The sequence below is a fragment of the Drosophila virilis genome, chromosome 4 (genome assembly GCF_030788295.1).
Source record: "Drosophila virilis strain 15010-1051.87 chromosome 4, Dvir_AGI_RSII-ME, whole genome shotgun sequence".
Classification (NCBI taxonomy): Eukaryota; Metazoa; Arthropoda; class Insecta; order Diptera; family Drosophilidae; genus Drosophila; species Drosophila virilis.
Window position 1 is genome coordinate 24,466,829 of NC_091546.1, and position 19,079 is coordinate 24,485,907.

A 19,079-nucleotide genomic window follows, 5' to 3' on the forward strand; every position below is an offset into this window, starting at 1 on the left:
TTCATTGCACTAGTGCATGTAGCCGACGTAGACAAAAGTTATTTAGAATTGATTTGAGATTACATTCTATTTGCCACACATTACAAGTTTAGTTAAAGAGCGCTGCTGCCGCATTTCACATTTGTTAGTGCATTAGCAAGTCGGACTCTTGCTTCGCAGCTAACAAATTGCTTCTGCTACCTTGCGCACACAGTCAATCATATAAATAAGCGCGTTTCGAGAGCAGGTCTTGCATTTGCAGCAAAACAGTGCTCACGCACGTGCAACAGAATACCTAGACTCCTGCAAGCCCGCTAAAGACGAATTCCCCTCACATTCAGCAACTGCAGCATGTCCCAACAACCTGTTGCATTTTTGACGCGCCGCGAAACGTTCAGCGCTTGCCATCGCCTGCACAGGTAATAAATAATAAATAAATCAATAAATTCAATTCAATATCACAATTGACTCGATTACAAGTGTTATTGATTTCTTTATTCAATTGTGTTTCACACTCTATTCATTGCAGTCCTCAGTTGAGCGATGCCGAAAATTTGGAAGTCTTTGGCAAATGCAATAATTTCAATGGACATGGTCACAATTATACGGGTATGCAGCAACTGTCCATGTTTTGGCATAAATATTTTCGTAAATTGTTAAAATTAAATGCTTGATTAGTTGCGATTAGTAGACAGCCATATCAAGTGACATTTGGTTAGCTCAACCACAGCCATTGGAAATGCGAGACGAAACAAACAATCTGTTTATACCATAGCCAGGCCTTGGCCGACAAGCTCGCCTATCAAGTTCATCATTCATTAAATATAAAAGGCAAGGTTGTTCAAAAAAAAAAAAAAACATAATTGATAATGCAAAAATGTTATAATTGCATGTGAACAGTATCACAAGGCTGCCATGGCGACAAAAGTGTCCTACTTTGATAGATTCCCCTTTTGTTTAAATTCTTGTAATTGTAATAAATGATGTTTGCTTGTCTATTCGTAGTCGAATTGACTGTGCGCGGTCCCATCGATCAACGTACTGGCATGGTGCTGAACATAACAGAACTAAAGTATGCTATTGAGGCGGTCATTATGAAGCGCCTGGATCACAAGAATCTGGACAAGGATGTGGAATACTTTGCCAAAATTGTAATTATATGCTCTTACAAATTCTGAGATTTCATAGTCTAACCGCCAATTCTTGCAGCCGAGCACCACAGAGAACCTGGCCGTATATATTTGGGATAATATACGCACACATCTCAAGAAGCCGGAGCTTCTCTATGAGGTAAAGATATTCGAGACGCCAAAGAATATTGTTACCTATCGCGGGCCGTATCAATTGAATGGCCTGTACAACTCATTGAATAAGCGCACTGCACGCGATTCGTGCACCAATATCTCATCCGATTCGGATTAAATGTGGCAAAATATATACTTACGAATTTTTTGTTTTTGGACCAATGCTCAGTGAAGCACAACTAAAATACTTACACCTACTGTGAAATTGCACATAATAACACATATTTAGTTATTATCAAGCGAGTTATACGATTTACAAAGTATATGTTTAGAATTAAATGTATTCAAATGAAAATCATGAGAATTATATGGAATAAATACTGTAACAACAGCAAAGGTTTCTTTACAAGCTCTTTAATTATGTTAAGTTTGCATTTTCAACAATTTGTTTGCATTATTAACTCAGTACATGTCATGTTTATATATTTCATATTAGCTTCTCTTTAGTTAGCATTAAGCCAACTTCTAAATGACAGCTAAAACTGTAATTTACTATTGAAAACTTGTTCGTGTATATATATATATGTATTTTTTGTTGTTAATCAGGTAAGCTAATAATAGTTGTTCAAGTTTGTATAATTTATATCATAAGTATTTGTAGCTTGGATATATATAATTTAAATTGCTTAGGCATCAGTTTTACCACTAATTTATATCACGTTCTCTATGCTAAACGCTCCATACAATTTACTAGACCAGTTTACAACGATTCACCAAGATATTGCTTAGTTTTCCGTACGTTCAGGATTCTTCTAGACCGTATTTGGTAAATTAACAAGACAAACAAGATAAAAACGTACAAATTATGATTTTCTATATGTAACCAAGTCTGACTGTTTCTATACATTATCTTCTATTAGATGTAAAAATATCCTAAAGCTTGAAATGTATTTGTATTTTTGCGGCAGATGATGTCTATATTTGGGAGTCGGATTCAATCTCTGTATTATATAGCTGCTTTAGGAACTAATGCAAAAGAAAATTGTTGCCTTTTTCAGGATATCTTGACCAAACTCAGAATTGTGAGCATACGTTCGACTAATTTAGTTTAAGCTTATTCAAAGACTTTATAAACTAAGCAATATCTCATCAACTTTTTGACTTTCTTTAATTTAGACATTACGCGAATTTTCATATCAACGTACAAACAGATGTTGGCAATAACCAATTTTGTAAACTTCCCTTTTCGTTTGTGTATGGCGCATTTTAGAGCTAAATAGTATTAAGACTTTCAGCGCAGAGCTCTTAGCCCGTTGTCGTAATCCTGCACGTATAAGCTGCAGTAGATGTGCCAATCTTTCGAATCTGTGGGATCAGCAATTGTATGCGTTTAGGGAAATTCGCAATTGGTCCAAAAAACAAAACTACGTGGATTAGTACTAGTCTTATGCATGTGCTGATTAGTGGCTACGTGGCTGCAGTCAAGGAACAATGGCCATAAAAAGACTTTTTTTGCGAGACTCGAGAACAAAACAATCGGGTTTATCGTACTCATATAAGGCAGTCAGACAGTTCAGGTACCCATAAAACATTTCGACGAAATTAAGAATGTAGGAACGAATTATTTTTTTTCTTCTTCACTCATATACGGTTTTTATTATTTATATATATTTTATTTGTCTTTTTTTTTGCTGGAAGTCTCCGGAGTGCATAATGAGTCAGTATAACATATCACAGCCTGTTCATACAGATTGGGCAAAACGAGTTTTGTTTCGAGTCTGTTGCCATTGCGCACCTGACTGCAACCATATTAGTGGACTTACAAGCAGTTAGTTGAATGACTTTTTAGGATCTTTGGGATATGTGTGGGGCAGTACCAGATATACCATATATACCATATAGATAACTATGCTCCATATACTAGATGCTAAGCAATACAGGTTAATGTACATTAGTTCAAACAAATCTTAGGATTAATACTTTAACAGCCTTAACCTCCAGTTACCAATCAAACGAATTAGCTACAATTTGACTAATACAATTTGACAACTAGTTAAATATTGTGTTGCGCACTAAGGTCTAAAAATACATGATAATTTACGAACTAGCTAAAGCATTTCTGTAAGTGTCTTATTTGTTAAATTTGGTTTCATTTCACATTTGGTCTGTCATGGCATTTGGTTTGCTTGTCGCAACTTAGATGGTGGTGCGCAGTGTCTTACCTGGATTTCTAATCGATATGAACGGTATGCCGAACTCAAACTCATTCTTTGGCCAATACTTGAGCAGCGGCTGACGCTGCGGCAGCTCCGATTCCACATAGAAATATGCGAACAGCACCAGCACCGTGTATGCAGCTATGAATATGAGTATATGCCAAAAGCCGTGCAGATATGGAAAGTTGATTGCAGACCAGGCCTCGCAGAACATTCGATCGTTGATCCAACAAAAAACTGCCACGCCCCAAACTGTCGTGGCACGCAGGCCCAGACGATAAACGCGCTGATCACGAACCCTGCGAATGAAATGAAAAAAAAAAAACAAAACAAAACAAATGTTTTTTAGCTGCCATCAAAAAGAGCTACAAAATGCCAACTGATTGAGGGAATTGCTTAGAATATTCTATGTTATTTGTATATTATTTCTTAATATATATTATTTGCTCAAAGATCTATAGAACTTTCTTTCAAGTGCTCTGCGAAATAATCAAACAACATTTGAGTTATAAATATGGCGACGAAGATAAAATATTACTGATTGACTTAAACCGATTGAGATATCTTGAAAATAAAATAGGATGTGCAAAGCAAAATCAATTTCCAGCAATAGTTGCTGCACTTAAAGATAGATGGCTATGACTATATCGACTTAGTTCTTGTTACTAATTTAAAATATATATTAACTTTTTAGAATCGCAAATGCGTGCTTTACTATGTAATGTAAGGCTTTAATATCTCCTGCAAGGTTATATTATTAAATATATTATTTTTGACTCTGCCTATTTTTAAAATTGAATTATAAAATTAAATATTGCTGCTAATTCTCAAGTGATTTACTAAGAAGCTAAAACAGCAACTTAACATTTTTAATAATTGCATTTTCGCGACACGTTTGCCTCATTTTAAAATTATTTCAATTTATTTGATGCAAGAACATATACAAAAACCTTGTTCGACTTTTTTATTTAGGACCATATAAATCACAATCGAGCATATTGTTTAAACTTCCGATTGAAATAAACTCCCTATCTTTATGGGTGTCAATTATTATTTTTTTTTTTTGGAAAAGACTTTCGACTAAGCAAACATTTTTCTATTTTAATTGATTTTGGATGACAGAGCTTCGAGTGCTACAGTAGCTTATCTAAGAGCGCATTTTTTTTTAATATAAAGATAATAGTTTAGCTTTTTTAAACGTTGCTTTCGCTCATGAAAAATTCAAATAGATTAAAAAGCTTAAAAGCCATCCGTCTTTTGGCAGTCCTATAAAATAAGCCTGTGATTTATGGCCCAATGCTATTTCCACAGTTGCGCTCATTATTTCAAGAGAAGCTCCACTGAACTTTGACTTGCTCGGTTCGTTAAGATAAAAAGGTAGTATGATGTATTGGAAACACACACACAGACCTAAATAAATATATAGATTAGGCAATGGGTACACCTGTTCGCAGTTGATAAAAAAAAAAAAAAGCGAAGGAAAAAAACTCGGGTAGCCATGGGCTTTGTTAAACATGCATGAAATTGATAAGGATTGAATGATATGATATACGATTTAGCTGGCAGAGTGCTTGTCTTTGTTGGAACTGCAACTTATCGGTCAACAAGGCAAACGCTGCTTATCGGCCTGAGTTTTGGGCATATTTTGGGAACATACGCACCGCTGCAGCTCAGTGTAGAGCATTATCATGGTCGGCACGCCCATAAGCATCAGCACAAAGGCATTAACAATGGGCTTCCACCAGCACAAAGCCGTTGCGATAATGGCCGATGTCAGCATGAGCCAGCTGAAGGCTTTGCTGTTGAGCAGAGAAGAGTTAAGTTAAGCTGGTAGCATTAATTTCTATATCTCACTAGATACTTACCGATCGTTCTTAACGAACTTTGGATAGTAACGCTTGGGATAGAACAGCGAGAAGCCGGCTATAAACACCCAGAGTATGGCCAGTTCGTCGAGCAGCTGGCCCAATAGACTCAATGTCGCATGGAAATACATGGAACTGAGACCCACAACAATCAGCAGCACCCACAGCAAATGTATTCCGGGCGTCACAAATCTTCCGTATTCCTTAAACAACATTATCAGCACGGGCGGCAATAGGATGAACAGAAAATTGCTGAACTGCAAGAGAGAAGCAGGCGGCAATTAGATAAGCTAGACACAATTAGATAAAACCAAACTTTCAATTATTCAATTTAATTTATTAAAACTAATCACATCGTTAAGATGTTCAAGTATTAGCAAAATTATTCATCACCAGAATAATTGTTTAAAAAAATTTTAAATCTTAGGTAGAAGCAAAAATATTAAGAATATAAGTTAAAATAAAATAAATTAAGCTAGCTTTAACAATAATCAAAAATATATTATAGAAATTATTATAATCGTTTCAGAAAAACTCAATTAGCTTTTTTTTAAGACAAACTTTTATAAATTACTTATTTTAATTGTTTTTCTAATAAGCCCTTAAATTTGTCTAATTTTTAAAGCTTGAAAATAAATCATTTAATTTTGAAAATATAAATTATTTTTTAATTTCATTTTCTGTTTCGAAAGCGTTGCGCTTAGAAACTTAATAGAAACTTAATTGTTTAACTTAAAACTTAATAGAAACATTAAATTAATATATAATTAAGGCTGCGGAAAACATGTATTTGATACAAAGAGTTAGCAAGCAGTGAAATTCTTATTGCATATTTAAATATTCGTCTGAATTAATTAGTTACGAGCTTTTACGGACTCAGCTTACGAGCTGAGCTGCTGAAAGGAAAGGTAGTCAACTGTGTTTAAGATCAAGAAATGTATTCAAACAAAGACAAACGCGTTTTTTTAATTACTTCCGGACAGTTTAAGCTATTCATGGAGAATGCGGACACGAAACAAGTAAACTAATGCCTCGCATATACCCTGTTTATAACACAATAGCCTTGCTCAATAAAATAAATGACATTGGGCTAAATCCTAGCCGCCACGTGAAAGCGAGCAGCCAACCATGTCCATGGCTTTATTTGTGTCAAAGTGTTTGTTAGGCCATTTGTTGGGGCAGAGTTTTTAAACAATTTATATTTCGTGTCATTTGAACAAGTTTTTCAGCCGAAGCAGGAGACAAACAAAGAATGCCAAGAATAATTTATTGGCCCAAACCTAATTAAATGTCAAATTGTGTGCAAGAAGCAAATAGAAAAGAATTGAAATAATATGTGGAATTTAAAACAAATGCAATTACAATTAAAGGCCATCACGAAACGGGGCTGGGCAAGGCGAGTCGGTGTTGATTTTCTAGAATATATTTATATATCCCATATAAACACAGCTAGGCGTCATATATATTAGTACATGTGTGCATAATATATATGATAAATACGTATGACCCCCAAGCAGTTCATTAACTTATTGCATTACAAAGAAAAAAAAAAGGGAATTTAATAAAAGGCGTTGTGAGCTTTAAATTAATTGCAGCGGACAACAAATGAAGCAATTACTCAGGATAATAAAACTGAAAACAATTAAAAGTTTTTCAACATCATTAGCGATTCATTATAATGAAAGCATATCATTAGACTTAAATAACACTTGGAAAGGCCAATAATGAAGGTAGAAAAAAGCCAGAGCAAGAGTTCTTTCTGTTTGTGTAGTAAATATTTGTTATGGTAAATAAAGTTGTATATTGATTGAACATACTTTCAATCCACGAACTATATTCACAATCCTGCTAATGAAGGCAGCGATGCCAATGTATATTTAAGATAATTTGATATTGTGATGGATTGTGGGAAATCAGTGCGGCCATCAATCAAAAGATATGTTAACTCAATCAGATAAGATCGGTGGGAAAACAATATGATAAACTGCTGTTTTCTGAATCACTATCAATATTTAAGCCCAATTTGTTTATGTCTAACAGCGGATGACGTTTTCAAATGAAAAATTAAAATAATAAATATATATAAATACATCACATGAGTATATATCATTATGCAATGCTCACAAATCTTTGTTTTCAGTTACCATTTGAGCTTTAATAACTTAACTTCTTTAAAGCTTTCTGGTTCAAAAATATTAAAGCCCAGAGAGCAATGAAAATGTTGCGTTCAAAGCAAGAGATAAAAAAATTAGATAATCTCAATGATATTATGGCTATTCGAAGTTTAAAAGTAATAAACGAATAAATAATTTTATAGAATAAACATTAATCCATTTGCATGGTATTTATGTATATCTAAAGTAAAAGAATTCCCAATTTGGCCGCACTTTATCATGTTGACTTCGTATCTGATACGATGATTGAGTAATTATCTGATCATTCAGCTCGTAAATAGTTTGGTGTCCTATTTTTGCTTATTAAAATAATATATGTATACTGCCTTTTGATTTGATTACGCAAGCGGGGGAAAAAAAAATCAAACAGTTGTTGATAACAAATGCGCAAAAGAACGAAGAAAAACTAGAAAACAAAAAAACGAAAAAAAAATAATAAATAAAGGGGTACACACGTTCTTTTATTTATACAAAGGAATCATTGCGCTGCTTATTACGCATTTGTGACATGAACTTTGAGTTCGAGTCTGTGATAAATAATTAGCTCAAGAAATGCAATACGAAACAACGATAAGAAAATCCAATAAGAAGCTCTAAAAAGCAATGTTGTAATTAACGGTAGTTAGGGCCGTATTCATATTCTATGAACAGCACGTTCTTTAGTTTTTTCGCCTTTTTGATTTATTTTAATTTTATATTGTAATGTTTTCAATGGGCACTCAATTGTTAATAAGTTCTTAGCTAAAGATAAGCTAAAATTCCTTTATACTCATGGAGTGTAGTAATTACCTAACACAGATTTTTTTTTACAATTAACTAATCATTTATCAATTTGTAAAACAAAGAAAGTTTGAATGCACCATTAAATAAAGTACCACTTTTGGTACAATTGGTACCACATGTTCTGAAAACTAACTGTAACTATTAGTGTTGACAAGTGTTTGCCAACAGCATCGCCGTTTTGTTTACAATCAGCGTTTGTTAGTGTGCGTAGCTTTCACACGCACAGTAAGGTCAAGGTCTTACAGCGCGCTGTAAATGGGTGTGTGTGTTTGTGTGTGTGTGCGCGTGCACGCGCGTGTTTCTGCAAGTGCAGCGCCAATTATGAGTACCACAAGAAGGGGTTATGCAAAAAAAAAAAAAAAAAACGAAAAGAAAAGATTTGCCACATATACGCACCGTGTTAACGAACTCGGCAATATTCGATGATATTAAATAATTGCCCTCGCACCAATCAACGGGCGAACTTCCGGGTCGAAATAAATAAATGGCATAAATGTCCATTACGCTGCCCGTGTCCATGTTGATTTCAATGAAAGTTAATAATATTAACTAATGCACTTGACGCTATAGTTGGCGTACAACTAATTGCTTTGATTAGTTATCCTTTTGTTCTATATTTTTAAGGCACTTGTGTTCTAATGTACTCAATCTTGAGCAATTGTTTGCATAATAGCCAAAAATTGCATATAGGCTGTTATTTGCGTGCCTTTGTTTATATACACTAATTTGGGTTTTAGTGATTTTGCATGTTCGTTTTCATTGATGTTGCATGCAACTTGTGTTTTTGTGTACTAAGTGCCTTATATAAGTTTCTTCGGTTCATTTGTGCGATGTCGAGGGATAACTAGATTACATCTCTTTTATGTGTTTTATCATTGTGCGCTCCTTTTTACTAAATTTGCCAACATGCGTAGTAATGTTAATTTGACGAAAAAATTAAATTAAAACACAAATACGCAGAACAAACACGTCTGTCGCGTTGGCGTACGCTTTGTTTACTGTTAATACAATGTTAAGCTTGTACTCGAAATGTCATTTGCTGATACGAGTAACTCTGAAAATGAGTACTTCGATACCTTAAACAGTGTTGAGAAACGCCACATAGCTATCGCAAATCAGATTTTTTTAAATGCAGTAAAACAATTATGTATAAAATTAATATTTATGCCTTTACATATATAAATGTTTGAGTAAATTTTGATTGTTGAAAAATGTAAAATTGTTATTGATATTATTCATATCCAAAAGTGTATTATTTTTCACACTAGGTTTATTGCCTACGAAAAGTTTTTAAAATTTTGACTCCAGTATTGGCATTATTTAAACTCAATTGTTGTTATATACGCTACGAAAGTTTTGCGGCAAATAGAAAATGGTGAAACAGAAAAGTAACGGCTTAAAATTTCATTCAAAAGTATCGATATCTGTGATGTATGTAAATGTATGTTAATCGATATACTGATATTTGACAAGACTGTTTTTTGGTTTGTTGCCGGCACGCGTTGCTTTCCGGCTTATTTTGATTCTGCATTGACTTTAAGCTCTTATGATGTTTCCACAGAGGAGTTCGGTAACATATCGCACGCCCGCGACGCACCAGCCACCACCGGCCAAGGAACTGGCTGACAATGTGGACTATCCCAATCTCAATGTGGCCGATATGAATGCCCGCCTGGAGAACCTGACACCACGACTGCACGACTGCTTTGACAGCATATCCATGAATGAACTGCAGCATTTTGCGCTGGCCACAAATCATCGCGAGGGTGCCCAGTGGTGGGGCATGCTCTTCGGGTACAATCAGACAGATCACATGGCCGTGGACAATGCGGACTTCAAGCTGCAGTGTGAATGTACTGTTAACATCTTACGGTATGCTGATAACAACGTGCTGCTCATAGCGCTGGGTGACACCAAATTGCAGGCCTGGTCCACTTACTCCACGGTGCGCAATCCGGATGAGCCATACTGTTTGTTCCTCATTGGCGAAGATGCAGCACACAAGGCGCCCATCAATCAGCTCTGTGTGTTTAAGTCGCATCCACAGCAAGCGGTTACCACTTGCCTGGACAATACGCTCAATGCAAGTAGCTTAAAATCGGCTGCTTCTATTTCTTACAACTTTCGCGCGTTTTGTAACAGGTCTGGGATGTATCTGGCGCCGATTTGTGCAGCACGTATCATGCACGCGCTGCACACACCAACAAACTGACGGGCTTAGCCACTTCCGTTGCAGCTGCCACACAGATGCTCACCTGCGACCGCGGCGGCTGTGCACGTCTGTGGGATGTGCGTGCTACATCTCCCTCATCGACGTGTCTCTATGATGATGAGACGCATTTGCTGAGCTTCAGTTGTGCTGCTTGGGCAGCGCCCAGTGAGCTGCAGGGCGATAACTACGTCTATTTGGGTGATTACGATGGCAATGTGCACACGCTTGACATACGCGCGCCGCGCAAGCTGCAGCAAACCGTGTCCTACTTTAAGGAGGGTCATGTTTCGCAGCTCCTCGTGAATGGGTAGGTGAAATCAACTGGTTTATCAGACCTTAAATACAACGGCTTCTCTTACAGCACACATCTGGCGGCCATGAGCAATCTGCCCACTGCAGTCAAGATTGCCAAAGTTGGAGTCCAACATGATTTTATTTACACCAACGAAAACACGCACACACGTCTTACGGATGCAGTCTGGCGTGATGATAGCACATTGCTGACCATTGGACACGGCCGCAAATTGGCTACGCACAAGATCAAGGACACCCGATGTATATAGCTATCTAGTTTTAGTTATCTAACTACTTAATTGTTTTTGCGTGCTATGAAATATACATATATATATATATTTGATATTTTTTACCAGCGACAATGTTATATTAGCTTATAGCTTATTAAACAATATGTAATTTGCTCGACTGGCAAATGTATGATTTGTCTGGCTTGTCACACAAACAAATATATATATTTTGATACATATACAAAAAGCATACACTAGGATACAACAAACTTAGCTATATATAAATATATACTTTGATATGTGCTTAACGAAAAATTCACTTACCAGGTCCACTTTTTCTAGCACCTGCTGGGGAGGATAAAAACAATAGTAGAAAGTGCGTAGAATTCTACAGTCATACCTACATGTTAACATAGATCCTCGTCAAGGATCCCGGTTGGAATCCTTGCTGTAATGTTATTTGACTACATCAATTGTGTGGCGAGTTATTTTGGGGAATCGTAAGGCCGTAGATTGGGCATTTGGTAAGTGAATATCGGCTGTCATATAGAAATATTTAAATTGAGCTGCTAAAGTTAAACGTCAATCATTTTAGTCAACTTAACTATATACATTTAATCATTATTATATTCATATTATAATCGCGTCAATAAATGTAATAATTATTCAAATTTGTTTCATTTTTTTTTTTTTTTTTTGGCACGCAACGTTTAACAAAAGACGCAAATGCAAAACTTAAACTAAACAACATATAAAATTAAACAACCTCAGGAAAAAAAATGCTTTTCAGTGGGGAATCATTTAAGTAAAGTGGGGCTGTCTTTGCGGCTTCTATGCGCAATGGGGAAAAATGTTTTGATTAATTTTTCCAGAAAATTAAAACTTTTTCACTTCAGCTCTCTATTATTGCCGTCGCCGCTTAGTGGGCGGTTCCAGGAAATTGTTCTCCTCCTCACCGATCTCCATATGCTCCAACTTCATGAGTTGCTTGGCCTTGTAGAGCATCGTTGTATCCCGCAGCCAGTTGCACTTGAGCACGGCATCAATTGAGGGTCTCTTCTCGGGATCCACAATGAGCATTTGTTTGATCAGCAATTTGGCGCGCTGCGACACGCCCTGCCAAGCGGGATGGCGAAAACGGAAGTTGCCCTTTTTTATTTGCTCGCCCGCCGGTGAGCCATACTCATCCGAAAACGGCAAAGTTCCACTTAGGCTGCAAATAGATATTTATTTGGTGTCTGCCATTTAAATCAAGTCAAAATCATTGCCTTACCACGTATAGAGGACCACGCCTAGACTCCAAATGTCCACTTTTTGTGTGTAGGATTCGCGTCCGCCGGTAATGAGCACCTCGGGTGCTACATATAGGGGCGTGCCGCATAGCGTACGCATCACTGAATCCTTGTGCACAAACTTGCTTAGTCCAAAATCGGATACCTTGAGCAGTGTATCCTCATCGCTGGACTCGAGCAGCACATTGTCCGGCTTCAGATCGCGATGTGTAATACCTTGAAAAATGCATTATAATCATAGCTATAGTTTTCAAATAAATAAATCATATTAATCACTTATTTTGCCACTTCAATCGAGCCATGGAGCTGCCCTCGTAGAACACCCAACCTTAACTCACCTCTGTCATGCAAATACTTGACGGCATGGCACATCTGATAGAAATACAATTTGGATGTGTCCTCGCAGAGCAGTTTCTTGCTTATAATGCGATTTAGCAGATCGCCGCCGCGCATAAATTCCAGCACCATATAAACGGAATCTGGCTTATCGACAATATCGTGCATGCGCACCACGCACGGATGCGAAAGATTTTTCATAATCTTTGCCTCATTCAGCACACGCTCCGGATCGTTAAGATTGTTGTTTGGATGTGCGCTCACCTCCAGCATGTTTTTCTTAACAATTTTCATGGCGAACTGTTCGCAGGTGCGCCGCTCATAAACCAGCCTGACTAGCCCATATGCTCCTGAGCCTAGTTTGCGATTTATATAATAGGTAGCCGTAATTTCAGCTGGCAGGCCAATTGCCTCGTTCGGACTAAGATCTTTGAAGACAAAGGCTAAAAACAAAGAGAAGGCAGGTGCTTAAATTTAAATACTGCGCTCGAATTTCTGCAATAGCAGCGGGACTTACCCTTGTAGGTAGGATGCGAGAGGGCTATGATGTCGTCATTTTGTAGGATGCGCGTTTTGTTCGTGCCGATCCGTTCGCCATTCACAAAAGTCCCATTGCGCGAGAGATCCTGGGGGGTTGTTGCAAATTGAATCGGATTTAATGTAGTTTACATTTTTGTGTGCGTACGTCGAGCTACCTACTTGTATATAAACCGGATTTGTCAGCTCACAGTTGGCGCGCTTTATGATAAAATGCACCTTGGATATGCGCGACAGTATTTTCTCAGGTAAATCATTAAGCGTCAATATTAAATCATTTAGTTCTCCGCGTCCTGCTGAAAATTCGTCATTGTTCAAGTCTAATAAGAAGATAAGCGGAATTGAGAAATTGAAAGTAACAAACACGTCTAGTTGAGAGTGCCCAACTAGAAGATACCCTGTTCCAGCTACATATATAAATATGTTAAGTGACATTTTTAACAGTCATAGAGGGGGAAAGTAGTAAGAGAATGCAAGAGAGGGGGAAAGAAGAAACAGGGGAGATACATATAGGTCACAATAGAAACAAAGGATACGCCTGAAACTCAACAGATCTTACACATGCATATATATACATTTTTACATGTACACGTAGAAAATTGCAGCAGTTCTTGAGAATCGCGTAGGAGGACGATTTGCATTACATATATCTTATAAGAAATGTCAGTTCCAAATACAATACAGACATATGGAAATAACTAAATTGGCTCAATTCGTTATAGAAACAGGGTATCAAATAAATATACATAAATATAACAAAATAACATTTAAATTTTGCATATAACAGTTACCAACACAAAAGGACGAATGCGTATAGATAATTTTGTAGGGCTTTATGCTCGTACCAAGGGACTTGATTTTAATATTCTTGCCATAGAGCCGGCCCCAGACGATCTTCTCCATGGGCTGGCTTTCGACCTGGGTCCAAATGTTGGACGCCTGACTCTGTGTGGCCTGTGTGCCCTGCGTGTCGCGAGCCATGTTGTTTGTTTCTCTTCCGTTTTCTATTGATGTTCTATGTAACTGTTTCTGTTCCGCTTAAGTTCGCTGCGCAAATATAAATGTGCAGTTATCCCAACTCAAATACACACGCACATACATAAACACACACACGCACAATCGACATGGGCAGCGCGACTATTAACTTTGTATATATAAGCGCGCCGCTATGGGAACGAGCACTACATTCAGCGAATTGTTTACATTGAATTATTGCTGAGTTTGCAAAATAACTTCTTGCTATTTTTCATACAAAAAAACACAACAATGTTACGGAGCTGCGCGCGACTTACAGATGTATATCTGCATGTTCACTGTTAGATTGCCGCCATCGAGGGCTGCATCGATAATTTGGCAGATAAGTGTTGCACAGCAGCACTATCAAGCGTTTTGGCATGCACGTCCCAGTACCATTTTCTATGAGAATAAAAAATATTTGTGTACTTATATTGTAGCTTGTTTTTAAATGCTTTCATTCAAACACTGAATAATGAGTTACTTGGTACTTATCGATATACTGTTGCATTCTATGTTAAGAAGTTTCAAGTAGTTTTTTATTAACGTAAGTCAAATTCAACTAGTTCTGCTTAAATAAATGAATTTAATTTGAGTTTGAATAAATATGCCAACGATTGATTTGTTTTCTTCCGGTAAAGTTTTGAAAGTTCGTTTTCCGTTATCAGTAAAAGCTGCCGATAGAAAAAAATACTGCCCTTTACCAATGCGTGGTGTTATTCAACACTAAAATATCGATATTATCGTTGTAGCCCTAGATTGCGGCGTCGTTTGAAAGCAACTGTAAACTATTACCAATACAAGCATAATGCCAAAACGAGAGGCATAAAAGAAAACTGAATAACAAGGCACGAGCAATAATTAAGTGAAATTAGTCAAATAGTAAATATTACATAGCCATATTTTGAATAAGCTAAGACTCGGCTGCTTACAAGTGTTGCACAGATAAAAGGTAAGCGTGCCTAAATTGTTAATAAGAAAACAACCAACAAACTTTCGTGCCTGGACTCTTTAGATCATGACGTTACCGCGTTCTGAGACGCCATTGCGTCGCTCCGCGGTGGGCAGCCACCGTGAGAGTATGCTGCGTGACCTAACGACCATGGTGAACGACGATGAGGCGGAACGTCGCGAAGCACGACGCCGCACGCTGCTGCAGCAGCAAACACGACCCCGAGACAGCAGCGTTCTGGAGTCCATCGAAGAAAACGAAACCATACGCAAATGCCTAGAGATCTACAATGGTAACAAGCTAAGTCGTGACAATGCCTGGAGCTTGTCATTGATCGATACGCTATCTAGTCTGCTGGATCGACATCACAAGACGCTGAGCAACTTTAAGGTAAGTTAAGAAGTTTATGTTGAATCCAATTTTTATGCTGGTTATCTTTTAGATGGCTGGTTCATCATTGGAGGCTTCTTCTAAGGTGTATGGCCTGCGCGTAGATTCCATTTATCTGGATGCTATGCGCATGTCTGCCGGACTTAGTGCGCGCACGCTCACTGAGAAGCAGCTAAATGCAGCTGCCGACCGCGATGAGAGCATTGCGGAGCAGGCAGAAGACGGCGCTGCCGATGGCATTGAAGCGGCTCCAGGCGCGGCGCCAAAGGCTAAGAAACGCACACGGAAGCCCGTCTCCACGGTGACCAAGAATAAGGAGACGTTGAATGCACGTTTAGATACGGCGCCTTTGCAGGATCCGGTATTTGGTAAACTAAACTCTACGGTGGGCTCAATAAACGCCTCCAATCGGCTTATGCACAACATATTGCCAACGGTGGACTCTGAGCTGCGACTGCGTACAAACTATCGTTTCTGGCAAGATCAAAAGCTGCCGGAAGAGGTGCAAGACTATACGATAGTGGACAGTGATATAAAGAATTTGGATACACAGACGCTGGTCAGCGCCGAGTGGGCGAAGAAGTTGCGGCGCTATGATCAACAGCTTAAGCTACGACCTCTGCACACGGGCTACATAATAACTGATGCGCCCAACCCGATCAATGCCAACGATCCAGCAGCTGCGAATTCAACAGATAATAACGATATGGGTGTGGACAACGCTGATGATTTTTATGAGAATCCAAGAGAGCTATCTATGGCATTTGACATCAATGCCGAGTGCGAACCAATACCGGAGCTCGATGCGCCGGCGGCTACAGTTCTAGAGGTTGACTACAATGAGCTGGAGGAGCTAACAACTGAGGAGCGCACAACGTTGCAGCATTGTCGTGCCTTGCGCAAACAGACAGTGTTGATTGAGGATCTGCGACCCGTTGACGGCAGCTCCAAGCTCGAGTACTCCTATCGGCCAATGGACCAAATTTCTCAGTTCTGGGCGGGACCATCTCACTGGAAATTCAAGCGTATACGGGCACGTAGCACCTTGGGACACACCAATGCACAGGATAACATAGCCGCAAGCGGCAGCGGCGGCACAGCAGCTGCGGCGCGAATACGCCGTGCCGCGCTGCAGGCGGCGAAGCGACGCAGCAAGCAGCTAAACTTTGGTCAGTGCACGGAGAATCTTTTCCAGGCGCTCGATTCGAACACAAAACTGCGCAAGGCCAACTATCAAAAGCGATGGGATGCTCGCAAGCTCATGCTGCCCACCAAGTTCGAGTTTGAACCCAATTATTTCTATCGATACGATTATGCGCCGAGCATCAAAGTGAGTCGGCGATATGGTGTGCAGGATGATGACGAGGACGATATGGACAGGGATACGAACACGGCTGCTGACGATGCTGCCGATGATGTGGAACTTTTTGACAATGATCACTTTGAGCCGGACACGCCTCATTCGCCTGGCGAAATGAGTGTGAGCACCATGAATTTGGGCGGGGAGCCGGGCGCCACGATCATGGGCGGTGAGCAAGCCACATGCGGCAATCTGAACCAAGGAAATGCAACGATGCGCAATAATTGTAATGATACGGTACTCGAGATCGCCACCGATTTTGAGGGAGCACCAACGCAGGTGAGAGCGCAATAAATTTATCACTTTAAGAACTGATATGAAGCTTTAAAAAATTAAACTCTTACCATTCCCTTTTTAATATATTATTGTTAACTTCTTCTAAACAGGTCACCAAAGTAATTGTGCCTTTTGCGAAGCGTGCCAAGGTAATTGACATGAAGAATCTCAAGCGCAGCTGCAATTCGCTGATACAGAAACAATTGCTAACCAATGCCACTATTGAGGAGAAGAAAATACCCGCCCATGCGAAAGCGAAGGAGGAGCATTATGCCAAAGGCATGGCCACTTTTAAGGAGGTCTACGACAAGTTACCCAGCGTGCTGTCCGCCAAAATGGCCGATTCGCTCTCGCCCTCGGTGGCGCTTTATGCCGTGCTGCATTTGGCCAACGATATGAGATTGCGGCTCATACCACAAGACGATTTTGAGAACTTTACAATAAGACAAGTATCGGAATAGCATAGAAAAATCTATTTAGCTTTAGGAAAAATGTACAGTGAAGTTTTTTTCTTAATCACATTGAGCAGTATTCCCACAAACAAATCAGCCCACACTCCATAAAAATGAACTGCTATAATTTCTTAATATTTTTAGTGCATCGTGTTCTACATATATTCTTTTTAATGTTAAGATGATTTAGTGAGAACAATCGTCATTTGATAACAGACAACATTGTAATTAAAATTGAATATTAATTAATGCAACGGCTTAATATATGTTTATTAACTTTGTATGTGTTCGTCATGTTTGTCACAATTTAGAAGTAAAATTTTATCTCCAACAGACACAACATTTTTAGAAAATATTTTTAAGATTTATAATAAACCTAATTATAAACTGTACTTTCATGAAAGTTCTTAAAATCTCTCGGACGCTCACAAATAATATGGAGTGTTTTTTATAGGATAATTTAAGGTTGAATGTTGTAGTTTTACAGTACCTTGTCTAAGGATCTGCAACTGACAAATTTTAAGCTCAACATTTTATGCGCGCACTTTGTTGTTGCTCTGTTTTCCGCCTTTAGAAAACTCACGCATTAGTTTTGTCGGCCCGATGTTGACACAGGCGAAGGAAACAAACAGCCATTGTTGCTGTCCCTGGCTTTGTTCTTCGCTGTTTTAATACCCTGTAATCATAATCTGTAATCGAGTTTGTTGCAATTTTATGTACACTTTGGTATCGATAAAGTCGCTGATAAGAAATAAAAAGGTTGTTTTTTTCAGTTATATTAAGGCAAACCAGTTTTGTTTATGTTGAATTGGGCAGCTTTCACACAAGGTTAGTTCTAGGGTATCTATGAGTCGTTCATCAAATGCGACATTGTTTATGTTGCCATTTGCATACGTTTAGCCCGTTTTCGCTCGCGATTTAGACGCGCCTTCATACACTTCCATGTGTTTGTTGCTCTCCCAAGTTGTTGTAAGTGTATGTGTGTGTGTGTGTGTGTGTGTGTGTGTGTGTGTTTCTGACACATTTGTGCTGCATGTGTGTTAAAAAGTTCAATGTTTACAGAGCGCTTTTAGGCGCCGCGAATGTGTTTCTGCACTCATGTGTGCGTGTGTGTGTGCGTGCGTGTATAATTGCATATTATTTGCATAAATATTTGCTAAGTACAAAGTACAAAACACAACAGCAACAATAACAGCAGAGTCGCATAACATTTAAATAGCTTCATCAAACTTTTGATATTAACAGCAGCAGCAAAAGCAAAGTTTTATTTAACATTTCTCTCACCTTTCCTCTTCGCCGCCGCCCGCCATTTGAGCTCAAATGTTCTGACACCTGTGCGACATGTTTTAATTGCATTTATTATGATTTGTACTAAATTATGCAGTCATTTTAGAAGTTTAAAGCCACATTTAAACTTTAACAGCGATTAAAAATAGGCTCATTCCTATCTCTCCCACAGGCGAAACGCCTTTT

At 38.4% G+C, this 19,079-nt stretch overlaps 5 protein-coding genes across 7 annotated transcripts; 3 read left to right on the forward strand and 2 right to left on the reverse strand.

Annotated features, from left to right (window-relative positions):
- The first annotated feature begins 8 nt into the window (after nucleotides 1–8).
- pr (6-pyruvoyl tetrahydrobiopterin synthase purple) lies at nucleotides 9–1,620 on the forward strand. The gene is made up of 4 exons (XM_002057784.4): nucleotides 9–398; nucleotides 509–588; nucleotides 985–1,130; nucleotides 1,189–1,620. The coding sequence occupies exons 1-4, from the start codon at nucleotides 331–333 to the stop codon at nucleotides 1,399–1,401; spliced, it is 507 nt and encodes a 168-aa protein (XP_002057820.1). The 5' UTR covers nucleotides 9–330; the 3' UTR covers nucleotides 1,402–1,620.
- A 752-nt stretch (nucleotides 1,621–2,372) lies between these two features.
- Nucleotides 2,373–9,261, reverse strand: bwa (alkaline ceramidase). The gene is made up of 5 exons (XM_002057783.4): nucleotides 8,658–9,261; nucleotides 5,305–5,561; nucleotides 5,101–5,238; nucleotides 3,446–3,738; nucleotides 2,373–2,588 (listed from the first exon to the last, which is right to left on the reverse strand). Exons 1-5 carry the CDS (start codon nucleotides 8,778–8,780, stop codon nucleotides 2,515–2,517), a joined length of 885 nt encoding a protein of 294 aa, XP_002057819.2. The 5' UTR covers nucleotides 8,781–9,261; the 3' UTR covers nucleotides 2,373–2,514.
- Nucleotides 9,262–9,582: 321 nt separating this feature from the next.
- vls (valois) lies at nucleotides 9,583–11,105 on the forward strand. Of its 2 annotated transcripts, XM_070209154.1 has the most exons (4): nucleotides 9,583–9,702; nucleotides 9,823–10,344; nucleotides 10,404–10,780; nucleotides 10,835–11,105. In XM_070209154.1, exons 1-4 carry the CDS (start codon nucleotides 9,634–9,636, stop codon nucleotides 11,034–11,036), a joined length of 1,170 nt encoding a protein of 389 aa, XP_070065255.1. In that variant the 5' UTR covers nucleotides 9,583–9,633; the 3' UTR covers nucleotides 11,037–11,105. The 2 variants fall into 2 exon arrangements, with proteins under 2 accessions (XP_070065255.1, XP_002057818.2); XM_002057782.4 differs by lacking the exon at nucleotides 9,583–9,702 and having other exon boundaries at nucleotides 9,729–10,344.
- Nucleotides 11,106–11,645: 540 nt separating this feature from the next.
- Nucleotides 11,646–14,487, reverse strand: lok (ovarian-specific serine/threonine-protein kinase loki). Of its 2 annotated transcripts, none has more exons than XM_032437525.2 (6): nucleotides 13,954–14,487; nucleotides 13,325–13,482; nucleotides 13,143–13,251; nucleotides 12,628–13,068; nucleotides 12,271–12,505; nucleotides 11,646–12,210 (listed from the first exon to the last, which is right to left on the reverse strand). In XM_032437525.2, exons 1-6 carry the CDS (start codon nucleotides 14,141–14,143, stop codon nucleotides 11,901–11,903), a joined length of 1,443 nt encoding a protein of 480 aa, XP_032293416.1. In that variant the 5' UTR covers nucleotides 14,144–14,487; the 3' UTR covers nucleotides 11,646–11,900. The 2 variants fall into 2 exon arrangements, with proteins under 2 accessions (XP_032293416.1, XP_002057817.1); XM_002057781.4 differs by having other exon boundaries at nucleotides 14,008–14,485.
- Nucleotides 14,488–14,951: 464 nt separating this feature from the next.
- On the forward strand, nucleotides 14,952–17,889 carry barr (non-SMC condensin I complex subunit H). The gene is made up of 4 exons (XM_002057780.4): nucleotides 14,952–15,128; nucleotides 15,192–15,518; nucleotides 15,571–17,157; nucleotides 17,265–17,889. Exons 2-4 carry the CDS (start codon nucleotides 15,195–15,197, stop codon nucleotides 17,613–17,615), a joined length of 2,262 nt encoding a protein of 753 aa, XP_002057816.1. The 5' UTR covers nucleotides 14,952–15,128; nucleotides 15,192–15,194; the 3' UTR covers nucleotides 17,616–17,889.
- The last annotated feature ends 1,190 nt before the right edge of the window (nucleotides 17,890–19,079 follow it).

What these genes read in the sequence shown, in the direction of transcription:
- pr (XM_002057784.4), top strand. Translation starts at nt 331, where the DNA reads ATGTCCCAACAACCTGTTGCATTTTTGACGCGCCGCGAAACGTTCAGC. An exon ending in GCTTGCCATCGCCTGCACAG is followed by an intron (nt 399 to 508) that starts GTAATAAATAAT and finishes TATTCATTGCAG; the next exon opens with TCCTCAGTTGAGCGATGCCG. An exon ending in TGGAATACTTTGCCAAAATT is followed by an intron (nt 1,131 to 1,188) that starts GTAATTATATGC and finishes CAATTCTTGCAG; the next exon opens with CCGAGCACCACAGAGAACCT.
- lok (XM_032437525.2), bottom strand. Translation starts at nt 14,143, where the DNA reads ATGGCTCGCGACACGCAGGGCACACAGGCCACACAGAGTCAGGCGTCC. An exon ending in CTCGCATCCTACCTACAAGG is followed by an intron (nt 13,069 to 13,142) that starts GTAAGTCCCGCT and finishes CTTTGTTTTTAG; the next exon opens with CCTTTGTCTTCAAAGATCTT. An exon ending in CAAGTATTTGCATGACAGAG is followed by an intron (nt 12,506 to 12,627) that starts GTGAGTTAAGGT and finishes GCATTTTTCAAG; the next exon opens with GTATTACACATCGCGATCTG.
- bwa (XM_002057783.4), bottom strand. Translation starts at nt 8,780, where the DNA reads ATGGACACGGGCAGCGTAATGGACATTTATGCCATTTATTTATTTCGA. An exon ending in CTCTACACTGAGCTGCAGCG is followed by an intron (nt 3,739 to 5,100) that starts GTGCGTATGTTC and finishes TTTCATTCGCAG; the next exon opens with GGTTCGTGATCAGCGCGTTT. An exon ending in CATATCGATTAGAAATCCAG is followed by an intron (nt 2,589 to 3,445) that starts GTAAGACACTGC and finishes CTGATCCCACAG; the next exon opens with ATTCGAAAGATTGGCACATC.
- vls (XM_070209154.1), top strand. Translation starts at nt 9,634, where the DNA reads ATGGTGAAACAGAAAAGTAACGGCTTAAAATTTCATTCAAAAGTATCG. An exon ending in TATCTGTGATGTATGTAAAT is followed by an intron (nt 9,703 to 9,822) that starts GTATGTTAATCG and finishes ATGTTTCCACAG; the next exon opens with AGGAGTTCGGTAACATATCG. An exon ending in TCGCAGCTCCTCGTGAATGG is followed by an intron (nt 10,781 to 10,834) that starts GTAGGTGAAATC and finishes CTTCTCTTACAG; the next exon opens with CACACATCTGGCGGCCATGA.
- barr (XM_002057780.4), top strand. Translation starts at nt 15,195, where the DNA reads ATGACGTTACCGCGTTCTGAGACGCCATTGCGTCGCTCCGCGGTGGGC. An exon ending in AGACGCTGAGCAACTTTAAG is followed by an intron (nt 15,519 to 15,570) that starts GTAAGTTAAGAA and finishes GTTATCTTTTAG; the next exon opens with ATGGCTGGTTCATCATTGGA. An exon ending in TTGAGGGAGCACCAACGCAG is followed by an intron (nt 17,158 to 17,264) that starts GTGAGAGCGCAA and finishes TCTTCTAAACAG; the next exon opens with GTCACCAAAGTAATTGTGCC.